Source organism: Poeciliopsis prolifica, unplaced genomic scaffold (genome assembly GCF_027474105.1).
Source record: "Poeciliopsis prolifica strain line A6 unplaced genomic scaffold, Auburn_PproV2 SCAFFOLD025, whole genome shotgun sequence".
Taxonomy (NCBI): Eukaryota; Metazoa; Chordata; class Actinopteri; order Cyprinodontiformes; family Poeciliidae; genus Poeciliopsis; species Poeciliopsis prolifica.
In genome coordinates, this window is record NW_026562400.1 from 5170016 (window position 1) to 5196218 (window position 26203).

A 26203-nucleotide genomic window follows, 5' to 3' on the forward strand; every position below is an offset into this window, starting at 1 on the left:
TGTTTTATTAATAAAAATACATTTTATTGAGATGTACCGGTTTGTTAAGAAGTAAAAATTATGTGTCTCAGCATGTTGTTGACCAAAATGAAATAAAAAACCAAATTACATGATGGCATAAAACATGCTGCTTAATTGAACAATTGCAATAATCAGAAATATTTCAAGTATTTCCTTTTAAATTTGGGGCATAAATCAGCAAGTGCATGCGCGGGTTCAGACCCCGCCCCGACTTGCACAATCTCCGCCTTTCCTCAGTCAACCACACAAACACAAAGCCCGGCTGTCTGCTGCGTCATTTCTCCTCCTGCACAAACACGGACGTCGGGATGGAATTGACAGAAGCTCTCTTCAGATACCAGCTGGCCTGGCCTCATATGCACTGCTTTTTAGCTGCGCTGTGCCTCGTTGCCGCCGTGTACAAATTAACCTTCATCCTCCTCAAACGGAAGGCTGTTCTGAAGAGCTTTGAAGCCTTTCCAGGACCCCCGGCACACTTGTTGTTTGGAAATGTTCTGGAGGTAACGAGTTTTAGTGGCATCCAGCAATGCAGCAGCTGCAGCCTTTTGTAGCTGTAACAGTCTCAACGTTAAGGCTTTTATTGTGTGTAATCAAGATTAAAATCCTTAACTGAAGTGTTGTTTAAAGTTTTATACAATCTTTGTAGTCTATTCTAATTTCTATATAATAAATCACATTGCTGAGAGAACGGCATAAAGTTTATATTAAGCATTTTGTTAAATAACTGGAATTAATACACTGTAAAAAAGGAACCTCAGGGGTTATCACATTAACAAAAGAATATCATGTACTGTTAACTAAATAATTCCATGTTTGAGCCAAAAACATGATACAATCATGTTGCATAAACAAGATATTCCACAACTTCAACGTTTATAAAATTGAATCATGTTGAGCGAACATGATTCATTATAGTCAGACCGATCCTATGCTGAAGACCACGAGTGAGATCACGGGATATCACGCAAGTTCACGCGAGAATACGCGAGACAATCGGTCTCTCTCGCAAATGGAATAAAATGTATTCAAGGTGAGATAACGTGATTCAATTACGTCAGCTAGATCTTCCGCCAAAAAAAAAGAACGTCGGGGCGTATTACATTAACAAAAAAATATCATGTACCTTTCACACAATAATGTTGGGTTTGAAGCGAAAACGTGATAAAATCATGTTGGATAAACAAGATATTCCACGACTTCACATTTATAAAATTGAATCATGTTGAGCGAACATGATTCATTATAGTTAGACTGATATTGTGCTGACGACAACGAGTGAGATCACGGGATATCACGCGAGAACACGCGAGACAATCGGTTTTTTCTCTCAACTGGACTAAGGTGATTGAATGACGTTATCTCAACTTGAATACATCTAATTAACATATATATACCCACCGCGGGTGGTTCTTATCCTCTGAGCTCGGGTCCTCTACCAGAGGCCTGGGAGCTTGAGGTCCTGCGCAGTATCTTGGCTGTGCCAAGATATATATATATATATATATATATATATATATATATATATATATATATATATATATATATATATATATATATATATATATATATATATATACGTTTTTTTTAATTATTTTATTCAATATCAATATTGTCAAAGTTAATCTAATAAACACAGTGACGTCAGTTCCAAAGCGCTATTGTGTCAGACTCATCTCCCGCTGAAGAGGATCCAGCGACATCAAGAGATTACGGAAAATCACGCGAGATAACTGGCTTGCACCTTGTTGGGTTTTTTCAAGGGCAGAGGGGAGATTCCTGGCGTGCATCTACTTAATTTGAAGAAGGTAAGAGTCAAACTATTTTCATCTAAATCCATATAAAAATATGTAACTTAAAATTTCTCTACCATTTTCTACTTGTTCCATACTTGCGTCACATTATTTCATGTTCTGTAGATTAAGTCGGTTAGGTTAAGGCAGATAGCTATATGTGATATCATTGGTAAGTTTACATTTATCGCCGCACCATGTTAGGTACATTCTGTGCGAAAAAAGTCTGCAGAGCCATATGTAGTGTACAAAGCTGCTGCCAGAGACACAAATGGACCCCAGAAATGTCACAGTTTTGCTCCCCTGAGCTCCCTGGAGGTTTAGTGGATTTTTAAACACACGGATCTAACATCAGTCTATTTCTAACTATTTTAATTCTATTTCAGTAATGTTACTATGGAGGTAAATGTAGATACACACACTTTGGTACCTTTCTATCATCATCGAGATTCTTAATTAATTATGGTAGTAAAAAGTCCTACATTTCAGTCGGTGAAACCTGCAGAAAGCATTGCTTTCTGAGCTTTGTTAAATGTTCCTTAAATACCTGTTAGTTATGGATTTCTAGTATATTTTGTCAGGTTAAAACTCTCAATGGATTATCCGTTATTACAGACTTGAGCTTTCTATTTTTTTTTTCTTTAAAATACATATTCCCTGCTGTAAAGATGTTGGGGTTTTTTGGACTCTTCTTTGTTGTCCCCAAATAATTGTAGCTCAGAAACAATATTGAAGTTCATTGGTAAAATTGGTAAAATTTTGAAATGTTGATGTTTTTTGTGTTGATTGTGCTCATTTTGACCTATGTTACTATTGCTTCTACCATGTTCAATTCACCATTGTTCTGCACATACGTGCTTGCATGTGTCCAGTGGTTATATTCATGAGGCATTCAAGGGACTTGTACTAAAAGATACAACTCAGTTCACTATGAATTGCATATTTTAATGGCTGAAAATATATCTGATCTCTTTCAGAACATCACCTGTCTGTAATCCACCTGCGTAAGTACTGGTCAAGGGGCTCATCGGCTATCAAGTTATAGATTTCAGTGGCTAATAGTAAGTTTTGCCAGATCTAAAGTTACTGAATGTAGTGTTAGAGAGCTTATAGAGCTAGAGTTCAGCTAAACATTTATTTGGCCAGTCTGTTTTATTTGTCTTTATTTGCGTGGGGATGTGGAAATGTAAGGAGTGTAGTCTCTCTCTGTCTCGTAGATATGACCTGTTAAAACATTTTACACTTAAACACCGGCATATGCGACGTTATCCATGCCCACACATAGACTGTCCATGTAATTGTAAGACATGGAATGCTTTGCATATTCATTAAGTAGAAGGATATAGACTGTGTTGACCATTCTGTACTTTTCACATATTTCTTTGGTGATATATTCATGTCTTTATTTAAACCTCTAACAGCTTCAGTTAGAGGTTTAAATAAAATGTTAAACTCCATTTTAGTCATGGCATAATGAAGGGATACTAACAATTTTAAATATCTTTCAAATAGACTGCAAGCCACTGATCACTTTTGTTGTCACTTCCTTTGAATGTAGCTATGTTTTCAAGTGTGTGAACCTATACTGCTGGAGTTTTGAGATTGTTCTCATTGTTTTTTGATCTGCATATTTAGGAAGACACTGCTGAGGTCAGACGAGAGTGCATCCTCAAAGGTCTGTGTGTACCTAAATGAAGATCCAGAGAAGCTGGTGAGGGAGTACATGGTATGTTAAATTCTCTTTGTGTTTACAATAGAACTCCTAAGAGTTGTTAAAATACTTTCACCAACTAAGGTCCATGAGTGACTCAATCAATGTCAGTCTTAATTTATTTACTTAATTACATGTGAATTGTCTCCCCCCCCCAATACCCTTCCCTAACTCCTTAGGACGTTGATGAATGAAATGGCCAAAGCCGAGACTGTCCTCGGAATCGTCATTGAGCAGAGGGTGCCGATGCACATCTGGATGTTGGGGGATTGTCCTGGAGGAGGTGGAAGTTATGAACAGCTTGGGCAGTGTATCTTCTCTGCAATAGTGATGCTGCTGGGACTAATCTACGCACTAAACTTGAGCTACCCTCAAGTTTAGTGCGTTCAGCACTCAACTTGCTCAGTAACTCAAGCATACCTTTGAAGTAATACAGAAAATAATAATGAAATTGGATGGAAAGAACTTATCAAAGAAAGCACAAGTTCTCAATATGAAACTCGCTGCTAAGTTGAGTAAAGTTTCATATGGAAAATGAGTGTTTAAAGTCTGCAGTAGAAAAGATTTATATTGTTACAGTTCTCTAAGTTGAGCAACTATACTGACATTTTATGTTGTAAAGAATTGGCTGGGAAATGAAACTGTAACCTTTTTGTAGTTGTTTTTTTATTTCAATGTCCAACTCAGCTGTGTTTTGTGCTGTGTAAAAAAACGATGTATAACAATTCTGAAAATACAATTGTGTTGTACCTTTTCTAATTGTTGAGTGTTCTTCCTACACTTTCACCTAGTGCTATCTTAAAATGCTTGATTAACGCTTGAAAAAATGTCTTTGAATTAACGTCATGAAATAATGGAAAGGATTTCCACATGATTAACTAGCTGTCTTTTAGCATGAAGCATATTTGTTGAGCTAACTTGCTTTTAGTGAGTTGGACCTACTGAATCAGGTAGTTTGTTGTTTTGTAAGTTGTAAATTGAAATGAAGTAATATATATATATATTGAAGCTTTTTAATTATATGTTCAGTTATTTGGACATATATTTGTTAATTAATGCAAATTAGAACCTATGTGTGTAAATATCTTAATTTGTGCAGTGCAGCAGTGCATGCCTGTGTATTTTCATATGAATTGTATTGTTATTGCTTCTTTAGTTTAAACAAGATGGGACCGACTTGTTCAAGGTGTTAAAGTGGGCGGAGAGCTATCCCTATGCTTTCCCTTTGTGGTTCGGTCCATCTGTTTGTATTCTCAACATTCACCACCCAGATTATGTCAAAACTATACTAGCATCAACAGGTGGGCACATATTTTTCTTTCACTTTAACTCTTTGTTACAGTATCACAACCATGATGTAAGCATCAATTTAACTTGGCTTTCATGTACTTTTTTTTATAATAGAGCCAAAGGATAGTTTTGCATATAAATTTATCGAGTCTTGGATTGGTAAGACTACTTTGCTCTTTCCTACTTGCTTGTTTTGTCTCAATGCAGGGTTAACTTTTAACATTTTAGTGACTCACTCTCATTGTGTCTCTTTTTCTCTAGGAAATGGTTTGTTGGTATCAAAAGGTCAGAAGTGGTTTCGCCACCGGAGGCTCCTGACTCCAGGTTTCCATTATGATGTTTTAAAACCATATGTGAAACTGATGTCAGACTCTGCCAAAATAATGCTGGTATGTAGTTTATTAATTAATAATAATTAGACATGTTGCTAACAATGCAATGCATTGCCCTAATTCTATTCCATTTCAAGAGTGAAATAAGTGTGAAACAACCTCTTTCTTAAAGGCATTTTGATTGCTGATATGGTGAGCTTGCAGGTTTTGCTTTTTAAGCATAGGCTTATTTCTTGGTCAGCACACTCTCTGGCAGTGGTTATGTTAAACTCGCTTTAATATGAATAAGGTGTTCCGGCGTCTTTCACATTATTACAGGCCTACAACATGGTGATTCTTGTGTTATTCTTCAACTTCCTAATCAATATTCTTCAACTAGTTCTTCAACTGGGAGATAATTTGGACCAGATGGTTGAAACTTGTGTGCTGAAATGACTCAAATATTGTAAATACACATGAACACTGGTTTTGAATAAGAATAGTCAACCCTTAGTCACCCTGAACCCTGTTGAAAACATAAGAACTATGCCTAAAATCCAGCTTTGTGCAAGGGCGCCCCCCCAAAATAAAATCAATCAATCAATCAATCAATCAAATTTTATTTGTATAGCACATTTCAGCAGCAAGGCATTTCAAAGTGCTTTACATCATAAACACAAGAACACAAAGTCATGCAACATATAATAGACAATACATTGTTACATATTACATTTCAAAAACAATTCTAAACAGATGTGTTTTTAATTGCGATTAAAAGAAGTCAGGGTTTCTGCTGTTTTACAGTTTTCTGGAAGTTTGTTTCAAAGTTTTGGTGCATAGATGCTGAAAGCTGCTTCTCCTCTCTTGGTTCTGGTTCTGGGGATGCAGAGCAGACCAGAACCGGAAGACCTGAGAGGTCTGGAAGGTTGATACAACAACAGCAGATCTTTGATGTATTGTGGTGCTAAACTGTTCAGTGATATAAACTAACAACAGTATTTAAAATCTATTTTGAGCTACAGGGAGCCAGTGGAGGGACTTTAAAACTGGTGTTATGTGCTCTATCTTCCTGGTTCTAGTGAGAACGCGAGCAGCAGCATTCAGCTGTTTGATTGATTTGTTGGACAGGCCTGTGAAGATACTGTTGCAATATTCAATGCGACTAAAGATAAACGCATGAATGAGTTTCTCTAGATCTGGCTGAGACATTAGTCCTCTAATCCTGTAGTTGTTCTTCAGGTGATAGAAGGCTGACTTTGTAATTGTCTTTATGTGGCTCTGGAGGTTCAAGTCCGAGTCCATCACCACTCCCAGGTTTCGGGCCTGATCGCTAGTTTTTAGTTGTAATAACTGAAGCTGTGCATTGACTTTAGATCGTTCCTCTTTAGGTCCAAAATAATGACTTCAGTTTGTTTTTGTTCAGCTGGAGAAAGTTTTGGCACATCCACACATTTATCTGTTCTAAACATTTATTCAGTGATTGGATGGGTTCAGAGTCACCTGGTGACATCGTAATGTAGAGCTGTGTGTCATCCGCATAGTTATGGTAGCTAATATTATTTCCTGTTATGACCTGAGCTAGTGGGAGAATATAGATAGAAAATATAGATCACAACTAGGTTAGCAAGACATCTTGAGATAATTTTTCCAGAAACTTTGTTAAGGCTGCCATAATTGTGATGTCTCTGCAACTTGCATAGAACAAATTATCTAACCATCAGTGTGGGTGTATTTTTGATTATATATGTAGGGTTAGGGAAAGTCCCTGATAGTTTAAAACCAATAAAACTTTTCTGCTTTAAAAAGTCTTAAAGTTGTGTGGTGTCCTTTTTCCAACTCTTGAAAAAAAAAAACAATACATAAATTAATTAAAGTTTCAGATTAATATGCAGTTTATGCTGCTGCTGAGTATAACCTCCAACTGAACCTGAACTGTGGTTAATGCTTGTATCACATTTTTTTCTGCTTGCATGTTACATTTGTTGCCTTAAATTTTTAAGGACAAATGGGAATGCTATGCCAACTCTAAAGAGACCTTTGAATTGTTTGAGCATGTCAGCCTGATGACACTGGATAGCATCCTGAAGTGTGCCTTTAGCTGCAACAGCAACTGTCAGACAGAGGGGTGAGTAACCTTAACAAAAATCACCATTTCAGCTTCTGCGTCCATTCAAAACGAGTTCAGATGCTTTACTAACAAGCAGAAGGAAGATATCACCTTTAATGTGTTCCTGCTTTTTTTCTGTCAGGGGAACAAATGTCTACATCAAAGCAGTGTATGAGCTCACCAATCTTATTAACTTCCGGGTGAGAATGTTTCCATACCACAGCGATCTTATTTTCCACCTCAGCCCACATGGTTTCAGATACAGGAAAGCATTCAAGGTGGCTCGCAGTCATACAGGTAAGCCCTGAGATCAGTGACATCTTTGTTTAATATAATCTGTCAATTTAAAGGGTAAATGTTGGTTTTCTTTTCAAGATAAGGTCATCAAAAAGAGGAAAGAAGCACTAAAGGAAGAGACAGAACTGGGCCGCATACAGGCCAAAAGATACTTGGATTTTCTGGACATTCTCCTCTTTGCGCGAGTATGTGACATCAATTCAAGTTTACTGATTTAAAAGCAAAAGTGTGGCTTTGTTTATTTGTTCAGTGAGAGCTGACAAAAAGTACCGGCAGAGGTCTAGCTAAAGTGATATTTACAAAAACGATTAAAGCAAAAACACTATCAAACACCTCATCATAATTGCAAATAATTGTAAAGCAAGTTTCTCATGCATCAAATTAGGGCATATTTATCAGGAAAACTGGTGAAGATGCATAAATAACCCAAAACAAATTCATCTTTTGTTATTAGATTAGAAAAAGTCATTAGAAAACACAACATTCATTCGTAGGAGGAAAAAGCAACACATTCAGAAAAATGTTTTTTTATAAAATCATCAGTGGCACAATTATTGGCACCCAAAATGAACCATTTTTTTCTTTTCACTTTTTAGAAGTTAATATGACTTTCGAGGAACCTAAATGCATTTAGAGTTATATAGAGAACCCTGCCCAGCATATCTGTTGGGCAAAGGTGTATAATGCTATTAAAAGAATAAAAACTTTTTTTCTACTTCTGAAATCTGACACTTAAAAATGCAACAACAAAAATCAAATGAACCAATTTACAAAATAGCCTCTCGTGTGCAGTTGATTGGAGAAGAATCTGTGACGCTGTGGGTCTGTCTCTCTTCCAAAGTCCTGTTAGCGTGCATAACATCAAATGCTCTTCGAATACGTCTACCAAATCTAAATACCACAGAAAACCTGTTGGGTGAACTTAAGAGAAGGAAAATAAGCGAGGACAGGGTGATCAAAAGATATGTTGTAAAGAAAAATGGCTAAACATTTAATTTTTTTAAGTCGAATTTATGTCAGTGTAGTAAAAAGATGAATTTGCTTTCAAGCTTTTTAAATTGCATTACAGGGTTGTCAATCAATGTGCCCGGCACTGAAAAATAAAATTTAAATTGAAAAAGGAATTACATAAACCTGATAACAGTTTAGAGATGAGGCAACACAAGGTCAGAGCGTTAATGCAGCCAGAAGTGACTCAGCAAGTAAACATGCTCTGCATACTAATTTTGCACCATTTTGTTTCTTTATGCTAAAAGGCTGAGGGGAAAAAAACTAGATAGAGCTAAGAATATTTCCTTTTGCAACATTTATAGTCTCTTTTAACAACTCTGAGCAGCTGATAAGGATTTCTTTAAGAACAACAAGGTTGCCGTCTTCTATCTGAAACTCAGTGGTAGAACGGAGATACGAGGGCAATGACAGATTAAAGAACATTTATTACACAATCGTAAAATAAAACATATAACAGTGTGGTTAACCTACAGATGTGAACGTCACTATTTTAAAAGCTGCTTTGAGTCACAACTTTCGGAAATAATTGAGACTTCGAAGTGTTTAATGCTTGCCAATGTGTTTTGAATGTCTTTTTGTGGTTGTTGTTTTATGAGATGTATTTTTGTAACTGGTTGAAACATGCAGAAAAATTTTAAATGTCCGGTGCATCCAAACAATCTGCACATCCCTGTAAAAATGCTTAGGCTAATGACCAATGAAGTAGCCTTTATGGTCTGCAATTATTTTTATTTTGAATTCCTTCTTTAGGACGAAAACCAGCAGGGCCTGTCAGATGAAGACCTGCAAGCAGAAGTGGACACTTTTATGTTCGAGGGGCACGACACCACAGCCAGTGGCATCTCGTTCATCCTCTACTGCTTGGCCTGCCACCCAGAACACCAGAAGCTCTGCAGGGATGAAATTTGTGAAGCTTTACAAGGCAAAGACACCATGGAGTGGTGGGCAAACTTTGAAAAAACAATGCTAGTATAAGAAAATTGGTCCTCAGCGGTGCTAGATTAATAGATAAATCTAATCCATGCACACCTTCACTGCCTCTCTGTGAATAACATTAAGTCTCTTGTCTCATATTAAGGGAGGATCTTAATAAAATTCCATACACAACAATGTGCATCAAAGAATCCCTTCGTCTTTACCCTCCTGTGCCAGGAATATCCAGGCAGATCACTAAACCCATCACCTTCTTTGATGGAAGAACATTGCCAGCAGGTCAGTGACATTAGTGTATTGTTTTGAAGAAACACTGAGGTTGACAGGTACTGCACAGAAACTACAAGAGAAAATAAAACATTAACTTTCTAAGTTGTGGAACTGGTTTTATGTGGAACTCATTACAGAACAAGCCTTACATAAATCTGCACACATTAACAAGTGAAGCTGTGGTTGCAAAAAATATTTATTTCCTGCACTGTGCATTGCGCAGTATATTCCTTGTTACTGTATTACTTAGTCACGTAAAAACTTCATTATAAGCATTATTTTATGCAGATTGCTATAAAGCACTTTCTATACAAAACCAAGTTTATCCCTACAGCATGTTCAGAAATGTATTGACACAAGTAGTTTTACAGCAATGACCCAAAGTTAACTTCAAGGCAGGTTTGAAGAAGAGGCATGTTAGCATTTTGTTCACTGTCCTAACTAAAATACAGCTTTATTTTTTTAAAGGCTCTCACATTGGAGTAAGTGTGTTTGCAACTCACAGAAACTCAACAGTCTGGGAAAACCCTCATGTAAGTCATGCAAAATTTTTTATAACTATAATGGCATTGGAAAATGTAATTTTTAAATGGATCCAAACTATAGAAACAGCATTAATAAGCCAGGTGAATTTGGCTTATGTAATGAATGATGTTTGAATTTGTTGCATGTTTTATTGACCTAGGATTTTATTTAAATAAAGTTAGATCAGATTGTTTTTTTTTTTTCTATATGCATTTTCTTTGATATGCCTGTAATATAACCTGATGTTTTCTCTCCTCCTGTGTTGCTATAGGTCTTTGACCCGCTGCGTTTCCTCCCAGAAAATGTCTCAAAGAGGTCACCTCATGCATTTGTGCCTTTCTCAGCTGGACCAAGGTTTGGAAAAACTCACCACTGTGACTGACTTATCTCAGTTTAGCCACTTTGTCTTTAATCTTATATCAGTCTGCAGCTTGTGAATGTGTAACGTAGCACCCACACCTAGTTTTACATGCATAATAAAGTTCCTGTTGTTTGGGGGTAGGGTAAAGCAGAGGAAAGGTGAAGAGAGTACATGGCTGCTTTGCTACAACTTGTTTTTGATTTATTTCCTGCTTAACCCTTTAACGTCCTTCTTAATGTTATCTTCCCTTAGAAACTGCATCGGCCAGACTTTTGCTATGAATGAGTTGAAGGTGGTGACAGCCTTGACACTGAAGCGGTACGAGCTGATAGAGGATCCCAACATGAAGCCCAAGATGATTCCCAGACTGGTTCTCCGCTCACTTAATGGCATCCACATCAAGATCAAACCAGTGGAACCAGAAATGTGATGGAGAAAAAGAATCTGTTGGATTCAATCAAAGAGAATCCATTCACTTTCTAACTATTTAGAAAGTGAATTGTGTAGAAGATTGTTGGAGAAATTGTGATATTATTAATCAATTATTTGTTATTCTCATTGATCTTTATAATGTATCTTTAATTGATGCTTTCCTTAAAGTTAATCTCATTATAGAATTAAGAATGTTTCTTGTATTGTTGATTTACTCTGATTCTTTCTCAGAAGGCCTCACTGACAGAGAGCAGAAACAAAATCTTCCTGCAGGTTTACCTCTTGGTGAAGAGCTCTGCTTCGGTTGAGTTGCTGGCCTCCAATAAAACCATCATTGCTAAGATCACTACATATTTTATTAATCTTTGTGCCTGGAAGGAGATTATCTAGTGTAGAATGACTGTGTGTTAGTTAGTGAATAACATTTGACGCTGTAGCTGTTTGCCCCCTCCCTTTAGAGCTACAGCGTCCTTGTGATTAGGGATCCTAGAAACAATAAAATAGAGGAGCAGACAAAATGTGCTTCAGAGCGGTAGGAGATTGTAACTGAAGCACATCTCTGTCCGTTCTCCTCGCGAGTGAAAAAGAATCTAACTCTTTTGTCTTTTCTGTCTTTGTTAATGTATGTTTAACAGGTGTTAACCCTAACATTTTGGTCCTTCGAGCCGGAGGTCATATACTGGAAAGATTCTGGCAGGTGTGGCGGACCCCAGTAAGACCGTGCGCACGGCAAGAGAACCTGTTAAAGGACTGGGCTCGGCCTGCCTGCTGGGATCTGAAGGTTGACGACACTCCAGGGAAAGACAAGAGGGTGAGTGATTCTTTTTAAAAGTGGTGAATGACTGAGGGTCGTTGCGCGTACAGAGAAAACCCTGTCAATTCTAGACTCTAACAGGTAAAAATAATTGCACAAAATCCGTGTAGGGCAGCGGAGTCCTGGCGCAAAAGTTCCGCGATAAGGTGTACGGAGCCTGGTGCTGCAAGGTTGGAGACCTTGTCCTGTTGTGGGCAACGGGGCCCGACGAATACCCGTGTTTAAACGGACGGCGGAGTCCGGCGATAACAGGCGCTTAAATTCCGTGATAAAAAAAAAGAGTGTGTATGTGAGCGTGATTGGAGGTATAAATACCACTTGGTATTTTATCTCATATAAAACAGTAGGGTTGTAAGCAGCAAACCTCTTGTGGATGCACAGGCAAGAACTCTCCACTCGAAAGAGTTGAAGTGAGAGTTACCACAACAGGTTCTTTCAATTGCTGGCCTACTGAATCAGATCTCCAGTTTCTAGGACTCCCTAGGAGTCGGCAAAAACTGGTCCAAATTTAAATAAAAAAAAAAAAAGGGGAAATGAATAAGTAAAACTAAGCCAACAGACAGTCTAAAATCAAATAACTGGAAGGTTATTAAAGATCAGGATAAAATAAAACAAAAAACAAATTCAAATAAAAATTGTACGAGGAAGGGTATGATGATGTACAATTAGTAGCGCAAAAACGAGAAAGTGGGGAGAAAGAAATTACAAAAGAAAAGGAAAAGGTTCCAGGAGCCTTTTTCCAGGATGAGGAACAAGTGTTTTATGAGGACAGGAGAGGAAGAGAAGGCTTTAGGGGCAGAGGTCAGAACCTTAGAGGTTTAAAAGGGCGACGGGGGAGAGGAAACTACAGGCATAGTTACTCAGGGTGCTGGTGTTGCGGGCAGGAAGGACATTTAGCCAGAAATTGCCCAAGAAAAGAAAACAAAAAAACACAGGACAGTCAGCATGATTAAGATCAGAGAAGTTGGGGAGTGAAGAGGTCCAGTTAAATCTTCAGGATTTACTTTCTATGGACAGCATAAGACCTGAAATAACTCTCCTAATAAATGGCAAACCTGTAAATTTCCTCTGTGACACGGGTGCATGTAGAACAACACGTAGAGAAAACATTCTTGGGGTAAAATATTTGTGGTGAAAATGTCAAGATCAGCTACAGGAATAAAAGAAGGGGATTTCTTTGTTGTCCAGGGACAACAGGGAACTGTATTACTTTTATTCATTGGATGTGCCCAACAAACCCCACACAACACTGCACAAACACTTCTGGCAGAGGGGCATAAAGCCATTTCTGCCCTACAGGATCAAAAGTCTCCTGATGATTTGCATGTCACACTTTGGTTCAAAACAGTTCCTGGGCCTGATAGGAACTATGAAGCGAGACTCAACAAGGTCACCCCAGCCAAGATAACTGTGACCTATCTGTACACAGACACAAAACATGTGACTGATCCACACACATTGTTGAATTCTCTTAGATCAGATGCAAAAGTATTCACGGTTGTAGACATCAGTAAATGCCTTTTTCTCAATACCAATTGAGAAAGAGAGCCAATTTTGGTTTGCTTTTACTTTTGAAGGGAAAAGATACATATACACCAGACTACTTCAAGGCTACTGTGAAAGCCCTACAATTTTCTTTCAAGTAATGAGTGCAAGTATGTCAACGTTTCAACCCCCAGGAGGGAGCCAAGTTTTGTTGTACATAGTTGATGTTTTATTGGTTTCTCCAGACAGGGAAACCTGTAAGCAAAACACTTTAGCGCTTCTGCAACATTTAGCTAAAGAAGGTCATAAGGTTAACAAAATAAACTTTAACTGTGTAAACGACAAGTAAAATATTTGGGTCATAATTTGAGTGAAGGAGGACGAACCATAGCGGAGGATAGAAAAACGACAATTCTCCAAGCTCCCAAACCACAAACAAAAAAAACAAATGATGTCCTTTTTGGGTTGACTAACTATTGTCAAAACTGGGTGCCTAATTATGCAGAAATTGTGGCAGCTCTGAATAAATTAATGTAAAAAGATTTTAAAATGTCTTCTTCTTTGTTGTGGGCAGATGAAGCAGAAGAAGCACTTTGGAAACTAAAACAGGCCCTCGTGTCAAGCGCTGCGTTAGCGTTACCAGATTATCAATAAAAAAAACTTTTGTTCAGATGGTGGATTGTAAAGGTCATGTCATGACCTCGGTGCTAGTCTAACAGCATGGTGATAAAATGAGACTAATAGCATATTTTTCTTCAAAACTTGATAGTGTAGCATGTGCCTTACCACATTGTGTGAGAGCTGTAGTTGCTGCTTCTGTGGCAGTAGAAGTTAGAGCTCCTATAGTTCTTTTTCACCCATTAACATTAAAAGTAACACATGCAGAATTATTAAAAGAATTATTACAAGTCGTGCACCTACCAAAACAACTAGCAATCTGTAAATGTGCGGCGCACACTGCAGGGACAGATAAGGTGTCCCTAGGGAATGCTTTCGAAGACAAAATAAAAAAAAAAAATTAAAAAAAAAAGCAGCTGAGGGAGAGATAAATGTATTACATGTGGACGTAAAAATTAAATTTATGAAAGAAACTTTAAGAGACATGCAACAATTAAGTCCTCAAAATGAAAAGGATTTATGGATAAAAAAATGGAGCAAAATTGGAAAATTATATAAAACTAAACCTATTTTACCAAGAAAAAAATCTGTATAAATGGGCTGCAATATTGAGCCATGGCGTTTCGCATGTCTCAACAGGGGGGATGGTAGGATACATCAACATTACACTACTTATGGATTTATTTCTTATTTTAAAAAAAATTCTGTAGGACCTGTTTGATATGTGCAAAACATAACTCTCAGGGCAATCTAAGATCACTTAGAGGAAAGTTTCCTACTCTGCAATATCCATTTCAAGTAATGCACATGGACTTCATAGAATTGAATAAAAGTGAAGTATTGTTTAGAAATAATTGATGCTTTTCTAAATGGTTTGAACATTTCACTAAAAACCCAGATGCAGCGGAAAAGCCAACTTGGATACATTTAACACACTGCAAAAAGGAATTTAATTTCAAAAGTAATTGGGAAGCAAGCTCAAGACGCTCACCGACCTACAGGGCAAAGTCCAGGTTACAAAGGGGGTTAAACCAAATAGTTTTTCCGTCTCAAAACTGGTGAAGATTGTCCACAACCCTGTAGTGTCTTTAGGAGCAGAACGAACTTGCACATTAATGAAAATAACAAGTGAATATATCTTTTTGTTTTTATTTTGTTTTTCATCTGGGAACAATTCATGTCATAAATGAAAATGTATTCTTGTAACACTGTTTACAGAATGAGGATGAGTATTCAGGTATGTTTTCCACCTAGTTCTGTTATCATTGTTTTAGTCTCCTGGGCAAGTATGACGTCAGCAAAATACAGAGATTAAACTTGATATGTGACAAATGATGTTTTAACACTGGACTGTTCTCTCTGTGAACAATGAATTTAACCCTGTCTTTCGTGCGGATGTCTGGTGGTGGTGCAGTGGTGACAAAATTTTTAATAGATTACCTAGGAAGGTAACAGGGATGTGTGCATTAATTTCTTTATTATTGCCTGTTTCTGTTTATCCTATGACTGCTGATCATTTAATTCATGCTTTAACTGATGTTGTGCCTCAGCAGTGACGTCAGTTGCAGAAGCGAGACCTGACCTGGAGGAACAATGATCCTACATACATCGATGCCATTGGTGTTCCCCGTGGTGTACCAGATGAGTATAAATTGGCCGACCAAATTGCAGCAGGATTTGAGTCCACAATTTGTTGGTGGTGCACATTAAACAAAAACGTTGACAGAATCAACTACATCCATTACAATGTACAAAAACTGGGCAACTGGACACAGGCAGGCTTCGAGGCGGTGCATGAGCAGCTGGCCGCTACATCACTGATGGCTTTCCAGAACCGTTTTGCACTTGACATGGTGCTGGCTGAACGAGGGGGAGTGTGTGCAATCTTTGGTGAAAGATGCTGCACTTTTTACCCAACAATATAGCGGCTGATGGCAGCCTGACGAAGGCCATTGAGGGGCTCCGTACCCTTAATGGTAAGATGAGGGAGTTCACTGGAGTGAATACTTCCAGGTGGGATGACTGGATGAATGTTTTTGGAAAGAACCGAACCCTTGTGTCCTCTGTTTTAGTGTTGATGGCTGTCTTTGCTGCCATTCTAACCTTGTGTGGATGCTGTTGTATTCCTTGCCTGCGTTCTTTGTTTAATAGTCTCATCACTACAGCAATTTAGCCCATGGGGAACCAGATGATGCCGATGTATCCCTTATTGGCGAGAGAACCTGAGTCTGACAGAGAAAGCTCTGATGAGGACTCTTTTGATGTGTTTCCTGATTCTAAGTTTTGGACTGAGTATAAACCTTGAGTGTAAACATGTTTGCTTTCTTAAAAATGAACTCCTAGTTGAAAATTGTTCGAAGTGGCTGTTTAGGAGAGATATGAGAATTAGAACAAATATTTGATAAACAGGGGGGAAATGTTGGAGAAATTGTGATATTATTAATCAATTATTTGTTATTCTCATTGATCTTTATAATGTATCTTTAATTGATGCTTTCCTTAAAGTTAATCTCATTATAGAATTAAGAATGTTTCTTGTATTGTTGATTTACTCTGATTCTTTTCTCAGAAGGCCTCACTGACAGAGAGCAGAAACAAAATCTTCCTGCAGGTTTACCTCTTGGTGAAGAGCTCTGCTTCGGTTGAGTTGCTGGCCTCCAATAAAACCATCATTGCTAAGATCACTACATATTTTATTAATCTTTGTGCCTGGAAGGAGATTATCTAGTGTAGAATGACTGTGTGTTAGTTAGTGAATAACATTTGACGCTGTAGCTGTTTGCCCCCTCCCTTTAGAGCTACAGCGTCCTTGTGATTAGGGATCCTAGAAACAATAAAATAGAGGAGCAGACAAAATGTGCTTCAGAGCGGTAGGAGATTGTAACTGAAGCACATCTCTGTCCGTTCTCCTCGCGAGTGAAAAAGAATCTAACTCTTTTGTCTTTTCTGTCTTTGTTAATGTATGTTTAACAGGTGTTAACCCTAACAAAGATCAAAAAGAGTTACTTTGTATGTCTTTACTTTCTAACTACTTAGAAAGTGAATTAGATAAAAAAAAAAAACAAACATAAATTTCAATAAGTTTTTACACTAATGTCTCATGATGAGGAAATTTGTTATGTTTTAAACCATTTGTTTTTGGAATATTTGTACCGTTTATCTGAAATGGGTTTGTTATATATTTGGAGACAAGCTTAATCTTGAAGCAAAACTATAAGCATTGCATTATAATAAAGCACTTTGTTGTAATACTGAAGAATGTGACTAAAATAGTGAGATTGAATATTTTTTACATTAACTAACAATTCATTTCTGCAGCTAGGAATATGTTATATTTCTATTGTTGGGGTAAATTAAAACAGAAAAAGAAAATAAGTTCACCCATTTATTTGTAATGGAAACTTCATGATGTAAGACTGATGGTTAAAATATGAAACATTTAAGGAAAGAAAAGAGTATAATGTTTTTAAACTATAAGCACTAAGTGTACCTTAGTGCAGGCTGGTTAAATAATGTAAAAAAAAAGAATTACTTTGTATGTGACCTAATCTCAAAGTGATTTTTTTGTTACATTTTTCCATTTAAATTAGGTCAATAGTGAATGTTTTAACTCCATGAGAGTCTAAAAAATAAAACGCTGTCTGAATTTGAATTAACTAGAAATAACCTCAAGATATGCTACTACAAAAGAATTACAACACTGAAAAGCACAACTCTAAAAATGAGGCTTTTTTTTTAAATCACACCCTTGAACTGGGTATTACAAGATGCAACTCAAGATTGCATGCTGAAACATATAGCCCCAACATTTTGACAAGGGTGTGTATACTTTTGAGATGTCCTGTCTTTTTGCATTCAGCTTCTTTTCCGATAGAATGAAAAGGACACCATGACAGTTGTGCAGGCTCCAAACTCAAAATGAATGAATGGTTGAGATGTAAAAAAGAAATCTAAGTTTGTGTTGATTGTACCGGAATAAGAGAGCAAATGATAAAATATACAAGTTTTGGTGTTACTGTGTACCACTGGTCTCCATAGAATCTACGTTCACAATTACTAGACCTTATTTTCTAAATAAGGTCCTGCACTAAATATCTCGTTTAGGGAAGCATCAAACCAAACAGAAAGCTTTTTTCCACAGGAAGTTCCTCAGAAAAGTATTTTCACACCTACAACCCCACATTTTGACACTTTATAACCACATACCTATTTGTATTTTATAAGGAGTTTAGTTCCCAAACCAACACCAGTTTCAGATAGTGACAGTCCTGGTGTGACCTGCCAGTGGACCTGCCACTGTAGCAGACTGCCACAATTTGAGCAAGTTCTCTTATCTACAGAGTAGCTGATAATTGTGCAGTCATACCAGAAGGGTGCATGGCTTTCAAAAAGGTTTAAAAACAAAAATTTAAAAGATTGGCACACATTTAAATAAATCTTTACTGAGTCATTATTCTACAGCCTAAACGTTTCAATTTAATTGCTATTAATCTTATGGATTCTCTGTCAGTTTTGCACAGAATGAAGTTTTTGGCTAAGTGCTCAGTCTCAGTCATATTGAATGGAGAGCATCTGTGTCAATCAAATTTCAAAGGTGCTCATGGATTTGCAACTGGACTTTGACTGGACAAACACAAAACTTTATTTATTTTGAAGAAATTATTGCTTAAAGGTTTTGATACTTTTGCAAAGTATGATATAAATGGAAAACATTGCAAGTTGCCGATGCATAAAATGTTTACAGAAGAAACAGACAAGCTAATGTGTCAAAAAAGTATTGTTTTTATTTACATATTACAAAATCCACAAAACCAAAGAGTCACTGGTGGAGTTATTTTTTTTAAATAAAACAACTTACTTTTCTTTTGCACCACTAGAGGTCTTTTTTGTAATTTAGAGGGAATCTCCAACTTGATATGAAATTCAACAATTATAAATCAACCAGATGTTGTCAAAGCTGCCAGTTTATTAAAAAAAAAATACTAAAAATACTAGAAACCATAACTAGTTTTTGTGATGCAATTTTTATCTGAGGCATTTGTGTCTGAATCATTTTATTACATAGATTCATACGTTTCTTCAAATTTGAACACTCAATAAAACCATGTTAAAAATTAAGCCTCAAGAAAAGGCCGAGCCTAATGTTTAGTTTTCTAATCTGCAGACATATTTTGAGCTGGTTAAGAAAGGCGGCATTTTACAGATAATTCTAAGTATGCATTACAACAGTCTGAATAACATTTTAATAGTCTTTTATGTTGTAGCTGTTATTGTGCTTTTCTCCAATCTGCAATGCTTGTACGCTTTAAATAGCAATCCAAAAAGCGTAAAAACTACTTTTTACAGTATGTTTGCTCTGAGAATATGAGAAAGTACTTAACTCTTATTGTAACAGAAAAAACAGGATGTTAGTATAACAGAGCACTGCTTTAAGATGCAAATGAAAAACGAAGTTTTCAGCTTCTAATAGAAACCGTCCGTTTGCTGAAGTCACCACCAAGTGGCGTAAAGGAGGAAATACAACACAGCACAACTGACAGCTTCTCGTTCTATCGAGTTGCTTTAAAAATAAAATACAGTTGTGTTTTGACGAAACTTTGCTTACATTTGAAGTCTTGGGGCTATCTTGACTTCTCACAGTAAGATACGAATAAAACCACTTTTTTGCAACTCTTTTAATAGTTTTATCAATATTCTGAAAGTGAAAAAATGTCGGAACATGTATAAAATACAAGTTTACATCAACTCAAAGTCATTCAGCACATAACTCCATCATAATATCTGTATTGTCTATCACTCTGTAGTTCATTTAACTGCCAGGTATTTTGTTGTAAAAAAAAAAAAAAAAAAAAAAAAAACTAAATACTTTTGCTGTCGATGTAGTTTGTGGAGGATGTGTTGTGTATTTTGCACTCGTATAATATAACAAATAAAAACAGAGGCGAAGAGTTCCACCTCTGACAGGTCACAGTCCCTGATGGTCCTGCTGGGAACCTGAGAGTCAGCAGTGTTATAAAACTGGTTAGATGAGAAGTGAAGGGGTGGGTTTCTTCCCCGGCCAAGCTTCTTTGGCATACTTCTTTTTTCGTGGCTCATTGACGGTCTCTGGTAGGTAGGGGGCTGTCACTGGTGTGGGGTTGAGTGTGATCGGGGGCTGAGGAGCCTCTGGAGCCAGATCTACGTCAGGCGCTGGGTTGGGGAAGGGCAGAGGCAGCCCGCCCTGCATAGCAGCACCTCCTGGCGCTCCTGTTGGCTTGTTCTCGTGGCTGGTTGGAGGCAAGTCCCCGTATAGACCTCCACCCAAGCTGTAGCCGTGAATGCGCTTGGAAGCCAAGTCATCCAGACCCAGAGTATTTTGGCTGTCAGCTCTCCGCTTCTGCAAGAGGAATGAAATAACAAAAACTTCACAAGCCACTGAGAAGACTAGCAGTGTATTAACCAAACTAAGTCGCTTTGTAGCAAAATCTTTTAGCTGAGAGAATTATTTTAAATACAGCCAAGAATTACCTTCATGGGGATGACAGCTGTTTGCACCATATTTCTAAAGCGCCCGACTGAGGGGTCTATATCTTCTGCAGGAATGGAAAAAAAAAACAAGAAAAAAAACGTTATTACACTTCAGTGCAGAGACAAAAATATTTATTTGAGTATTAATGAGCAGGCTGACATTGATTAAATAGAAATAAAAAGTTGATTTAGTTATACTGACTCAAAATCCATCTCTCTGATGTCTGCTAAAATTAGCTCAGATATAAGAAATATTTTATTTTCCAAGTTTAAATTTAGGGGACAAAGATTCTTCAAATAAAGTTAATTAAAATTATTATATTATATGATTTTCAGTCTCATGTGATCACACTATGACAGACTACACAGAACCAAGAGAAATTTTGATTAAAGTATCTTTAACAAAGTAGTTCAATGAATTATTTTCATGTTGAGTGAAGAAAAACAACAAACTATAACTATTCTCACAAACATCAGTCCCAAAATAATAAATTTACCTGGATTAATAATGGAGTCTTCTTCACTGAAAGTAACTCTGGAGTTCTTGCGTTTCCTCTTTGGCCTCTGGATTTCCAGGTTGCCTTCCTCGATTGTCAGGATGGAGATGCGTTTGTTGTGAGCCGTGTTAAACTCTGTCAAGTTCTAGAAATAAAAAAAAATACTAAGTAATTACTATGTCAAGACCAATTTTTTAGATTATATTCCACTGGACTGGATATTACCACAAAATATGAATAACCTCAAAGTGACATACTTAGGAAATGGAAAGATTTACAAAAAAACTATTATAGATAAAACCTACAATAATAATAATGTTTTATAACATGGTAATAACGTACCTCCAGCTCTGTTTCTTCCTCTGGAAGTCCAAGCAGTCCTTTAAGCTCCTCTTCATCCCCAAGTTTGCTGTCTCCTGTGCCAGCGGTGCCTTGGGTTTGGGGTTTCTCTCTAATGGTGTAAGTTCGTGTCGACGCCCCAAAAGATATGGTAGAGTCTATGGGAACCTGCTGAGGTTTGTGTGGCTCAAGGCGAATGTGGCCAAGAAAAGTACCGTGTGCTGAAATAAAAATGTCTAACGTTAGGAAACCTTGAAAGCTGATAAAAAATATTTTAATGACACTATATTACACAGAAACATGTGTTGAAGTTTATATTGATGTCTCATAAAGCGGTGTTCCAACTTCAGTCCATTTACAAGTCTAAAACAATGTTAACCAAGAGATGCACTGGTGCACTAGCTGCAAAAAAGCTAAAATAACCAGATCTTTTTCTGATCAGTGAATGCACCACGCTGGCATAATGCCCTTTTAAAATGGTTCCTAAACTCTTGGTTGCATCAACTAAGTACTGGACAAAGGCTGTGAATCCCTTTGTACATGTGATATCTTTCTTTTTTTTTGTTTTACGTATTTACTAAAATCTCAAAGCTTTGTATCACAATGTTATTTTTGAGAATTGTGTGGAGAGATTAGAGGAACATTTTTTTATTCATTTTCAGTTAATAATGTGAATAAAGTGAAACATGGTAAATACTCTTCAAATGTACTGTACATATCCTACAGAGATTAGACCAGGGGTGGGCACTCCTGGTCCTCGAGGGCCAGGTGTCCTGCAACTCTTGGTTGTCTCCCTGATCCAACACAACTGAATCCAATAGCTGAATCACCTCCTAAATGCAATCAAGTTCTCCAGAGACCTGCTAATGACCTCATTATTTGACTCAGGTGTGTTGAAGTAGAGATACATCTAAAAGTTGCAGGAGACCGGCCCTCGAGGACCTGGAGTGCCCACCCCTGGATTAGACACTTATCTTAGAAAAGAAAACCACACTAATCACTAATATAGCAAAAAAACTAAAAACATGAGGAATATATTTTTTTTTTCCTGTATGTATATATAATTGTAAAATAGAGGTCAATTGCTGAATTACATATGACACTCAGATGTTACCTACACACAGTGTTTGACTCCTGTGTGTCTAGTCCTGATAAATATTTAATTATTCTTCACAACAGAGAGGCTATAGTTACAATGAACGCATGAATGATTTAATGATCCAATATACCACTCTAAATCAGAGGGGTGTCTTTGTCTCAAATGTAAGATGGACACAATTGTTATACATTTTAAATAAGTATTTCAATATTTCATAATATAGAGCATGCTACATTAGCAGTTGTCTATAATATCTAAAAATATAAAAGAGATATGCTGTAATTTTTCTTAATTACAGCATATCTGTATTTATCCAAAATATTGGGTTGTTTTTAGAAAATCCGTTTTTTTTTTATGTATTACTTTTTATTTCAGTGTTAGGAAAGTTACATTTTGAATTCACCCAGACATTAGACATAGTTATTTCTAAGTTCTTGAGAAATTTGAGTCCATTAAAATGAGCACCAGCAAATAAGCACATTTCTAAGAAAACCATGAAGATTATAAAAGGCACAATGTGTAGGCCACAAAATGTTATTATTTTAAAACAAATTTAAATACATTGAAGTCTTTCAATACAATATGAAACCAGCAAAATTTTCCACTAAGAACCACAAAAATACAATGAAAAAGTAAGATTGCTAAAACAGTTCTATTAATACATCATATTTCTTGCTCACATTGACTTTGGAGCAATTGTGGTCTTTCTGCACAATTAATACCCACATATTTACCAGTCCGAATGAAATTTGGTGGAAAAAAAAGTGTGATTGTAAAAGATCTCTTACTGCTGTTTAGGTCTATGAGGAAGACCCTTTTTAGATGTTTGTGGTAGACTAATGCCGCATGAACCCGAGAGCAGGACTGATGGTCGATGGTGAAGTCGCACCAGTCGGGATTCCTTCCAAACAGGTAAAACTTCTTTTCATCTATGATCAGTTTCTATAGAGAGAAACAGTCTTTGAGAATAACACACTGAAAGCAAATCTAAATGAGGTCATCTTGAGGCATCTGTGCCTCTGAGTTATAACTCTTCAGTGTTGCTTCCACTGAAGGGCTTAAATCTCATGGCTGATGTTGCTCTCGCACCGTTTGAAGCCGAGCAGCCACAGAGGAACCCCACATATGGGACACAGCAGACTGTCAGACTCGTATCTGGTGCACATTTCTAACATTAAAACGACCACTGCATTGTTAACCTACATCTGTAGAGCTTCACTTACCTCTATCAATTTGTCCCCTTTCATCACGTCCAGATGAAGCCCTGTGGGTGGTTTGCCTGCCCTGCAAGCAAAAGGTTTGAAACTCCTGTAATGATTTACTTAGTATGAACACTGCAGAAATCATATTTACCAAATCAAAGAAAAAAAAATTAATCAAGAAAAATAATCAAAATTGTATCTACAATATTTTTAATTTGGGAAACAGGATTCGGCAAATGAAAAAGACACGATGCATTGATCTTTCTGGCTAATTCATTGCCAACATTGACGGGTTAGCCTGCTAGCTTTATTTAATGCTAATGTTAGCGAAAGGTGTGATTTCATCTATATTAAACTTTAAAGTTCGTTGTTTTGTTGGTTTGCAACTAGTAATGATCTACAAACTTCGTGCTGCTACTTTGGCGTGTGCATTTGGCTCACCATGATGGACAATCAAAAGGAGGAGAACCGTCTTTGCTTGTTTTATTCGCCATCTTGCTTCAGCACATTAAAGCCGAGGTGCATCTTGGGAGAGCAGTGGTCTCTGTTTTTGGGAGTTGTAGTTCTATCAACTCCCGGTTTTATCAACTTTAGAATATATTCATTTTTTATTATACACAGTGAGAAAATGCAGGTGTTACAACAGAAACATAGCATAAATATTCGCACAATACAAAAATATATACAAATAATGAGACTGTAAAGGCAGGATACATTTGAAAAATAATGCAATGCAATTATTAAAAATAGATAACTCTGTTGAATTAACATACTCGGAAATGTGCAGCTTAGTTCCTTAATTGCCACTTTTTGATTTATCCAAGTGTAATAAAGTCAAATCATGTCAAGTTTATGGATTATAGCACATTTCAGCAACGACGCTATTCAAAGTGCTTTAGCTACATAATAAAAATATCTCAATGCAGATTAGTGCAGCATAATTAAACCATGTAATTTCATGGTTAGAACATACCAAATAACGTAATTAAAGATTATTGCATATCAACAGATGCATGCAATCTGTTGATATTTGTATTCTTTAAGAAAAACAAGTAAAACATCTACAAATGTGAAAAACAGTAGAAGCAGGGTAATTGATTTACCCTGCTTCTAGTAGGAAAAAAATATATAAATATTTCACATAATACTTCACAGACTTTAAATATGTTTTTTCCTAGAAAACTACTCAAAAAAGTATAATTGATAAGGAAACGGAAAATGAAAGTTCTGCATCTCTGGTTCCATGCTTTGTAGAACCACCTTTTACTGCAATTATAGGTATATATCTCCTATATTTTACTGATGATCTGATGCATGCACCACTTCCCACTCTAATCTTGTTTTGTTGCTGGGAACACTTTTCACATGAGACAAAAGTAAAACAGAAATACTTTCCTACTAAACAAATTAAGGAAAGGGAATAAGTGTCACAGAAAATCAAAGCATTGAATACCTCTTTTCTTGATTGAACTCAGTACTAGGTCACAACTTGACCTCTTTTTTCTTTTCATAAAATAGTACTGAGCTGAACTACAATCAAAGTTACCCATGAGAAAAAAAAGTTCATATTCTAAAAGAAGCACTAGAGGTCTCTAACTCCTCATTCCAAACTTCTCAGCATGAAAGTGGCACTGTAAAAAAGATGTTGTAACATTGGTTTGAAAACCTGAACAGCGCAAGTTTCTCAGAATATTATATTTGCTGCAAGGACGTAGCGCCTTTTGTTTGATGGTGTAGGGGGAGGGGGATCAAACCAGCAGATCAGGCTGTTGTTTGAGGTTTTTTCTGCCTCATTTCAAAACTGTGGCTTTTCGCTCTACGGCTTTCAGAGAGAGAGGAGAATGCTTTCCGCATTGTAGTGTCTCATTGCAGCATAGGGAAGTGAGGCTGCTAACTTTTCCTTGTATGTGTCAGTCCACCTTAAATTTTCCAGCATAAGGGTGCGTCATATGGCTAAATTATTTTTGAAAAATGCTGATGCTTTTCCAAAAAGCTGATGATTGATTTAAATTGATGATTAATTTTTCTTTGGTCCATGTTTTAAGTTATGAGCTCTGTTTTTAACATTTTCTTTTCAGTACTTTCCATCAGGCTGAGCAAGATTTACTGTAATGTTTTGGCTTATGGGTAGTTATTCAAGCAGACATAATATAATGTAAAAGCCTTGTGTTTTGACAAAATAACAAATTCAGCGACTGTATATTTTGTCAGTTACAGAAATAGATTTTATTCTTTCAACTGAAGCATATTTCCTTTGAAAATGTCCCTCTTTTTCTTGTTTCAGTATGTTAGTACTCAAACTAATGGAGCCCTACAAGAGAAAAGAATGAATGAGTGAATTATGAATTAAAAGCAAGATGTTGAAAGCCAGTTTTTCCACATCTTTACAACAAAACAGTGCCCAAGTAATAACACATAGACTCCTTCGGTAAATGAAAAAAAAAAAAAACATGTGCAAAACTCAGCTCCTGTAACTTCCTCATTCACTTCTGTGGTTTTGAGCTGTGAGTGCAACTCCTCTTTTTGCTGCACTCGTCATTTACCGCCTGCCTTCATTTCTTATTTGCAGCTCAGTGAGCAGCA

The 26203-nt window shown here is 36.8% G+C and overlaps 2 protein-coding genes, 1 long non-coding RNA gene and 1 other non-coding gene across 5 annotated transcripts; 2 read left to right on the top strand and 2 right to left on the bottom strand.

Moving 5' to 3' along the window:
* Positions 1-285: 285 nt before the first annotated feature.
* LOC129370922 (cytochrome P450 4B1) lies at positions 286-17979 on the top strand. 2 transcript variants are annotated; one of them, XR_008607106.1, is made up of 13 exons: positions 286-521; positions 4679-4823; positions 4927-4971; positions 5074-5201; positions 7124-7248; positions 7373-7527; positions 7606-7712; positions 9289-9479; positions 9617-9750; positions 10210-10274; positions 10538-10620; positions 10880-11134; positions 16965-17979. XR_008607106.1 is itself a non-coding variant. In XM_055047205.1 (12 exons), the coding sequence occupies exons 1-12, from the start codon at positions 330-332 to the stop codon at positions 11055-11057; spliced, it is 1548 nt and encodes a 515-aa protein (XP_054903180.1). In that variant the 5' UTR covers positions 286-329; the 3' UTR covers positions 11058-11648. The 2 variants fall into 2 exon arrangements, 1 of the variants encoding a protein (XP_054903180.1); XM_055047205.1 differs by lacking the exon at positions 16965-17979 and having other exon boundaries at positions 10880-11648.
* On the top strand, positions 1668-3751 carry LOC129370923 (uncharacterized). The gene is made up of 4 exons (XR_008607107.1): positions 1668-1826; positions 2789-2872; positions 3447-3537; positions 3702-3751. It is a non-coding gene; the product is annotated as an uncharacterized LOC129370923 (long non-coding RNA).
* A 759-nt stretch (positions 17980-18738) lies between the features above and the next one.
* On the bottom strand, positions 18739-24150 carry ppp1r8b (protein phosphatase 1, regulatory subunit 8b). Its single transcript, XM_055047411.1, has 7 exons — positions 24062-24150; positions 23642-23702; positions 23207-23360; positions 21323-21540; positions 20981-21125; positions 20484-20548; positions 18739-20352 (listed from the first exon to the last, which is right to left on the bottom strand). Exons 1-7 carry the CDS (start codon positions 24112-24114, stop codon positions 19999-20001), a joined length of 1050 nt encoding a protein of 349 aa, XP_054903386.1. The 5' UTR covers positions 24115-24150; the 3' UTR covers positions 18739-19998.
* LOC129371058 (small Cajal body-specific RNA 1) lies at positions 23428-23582 on the bottom strand. Its single transcript, XR_008607119.1, has one exon. It is a non-coding gene; the product is annotated as a small Cajal body-specific RNA 1 (non-coding RNA).
* Positions 24151-26203: the final 2053 nt, after the last annotated feature.

What these genes read in the sequence shown, in the direction of transcription:
- LOC129370922 (XM_055047205.1), top strand. Translation starts at nt 330, where the DNA reads ATGGAATTGACAGAAGCTCTCTTCAGATACCAGCTGGCCTGGCCTCAT. An exon ending in GGCAAAGACACCATGGAGTG is followed by an intron (nt 9,480 to 9,616) that starts GTGGGCAAACTT and finishes TCTCATATTAAG; the next exon opens with GGAGGATCTTAATAAAATTC. An exon ending in TGGAAGAACATTGCCAGCAG is followed by an intron (nt 9,751 to 10,209) that starts GTCAGTGACATT and finishes ATTTTTTTAAAG; the next exon opens with GCTCTCACATTGGAGTAAGT.
- ppp1r8b (XM_055047411.1), bottom strand. Translation starts at nt 24,114, where the DNA reads ATGGCGAATAAAACAAGCAAAGACGGTTCTCCTCCTTTTGATTGTCCA. An exon ending in AGACTCCATTATTAATCCAG is followed by an intron (nt 20,549 to 20,980) that starts GTAAATTTATTA and finishes CCATTCCTGCAG; the next exon opens with AAGATATAGACCCCTCAGTC. An exon ending in CAGCTGTCATCCCCATGAAG is followed by an intron (nt 20,353 to 20,483) that starts GTAATTCTTGGC and finishes TTCCTCTTGCAG; the next exon opens with AAGCGGAGAGCTGACAGCCA.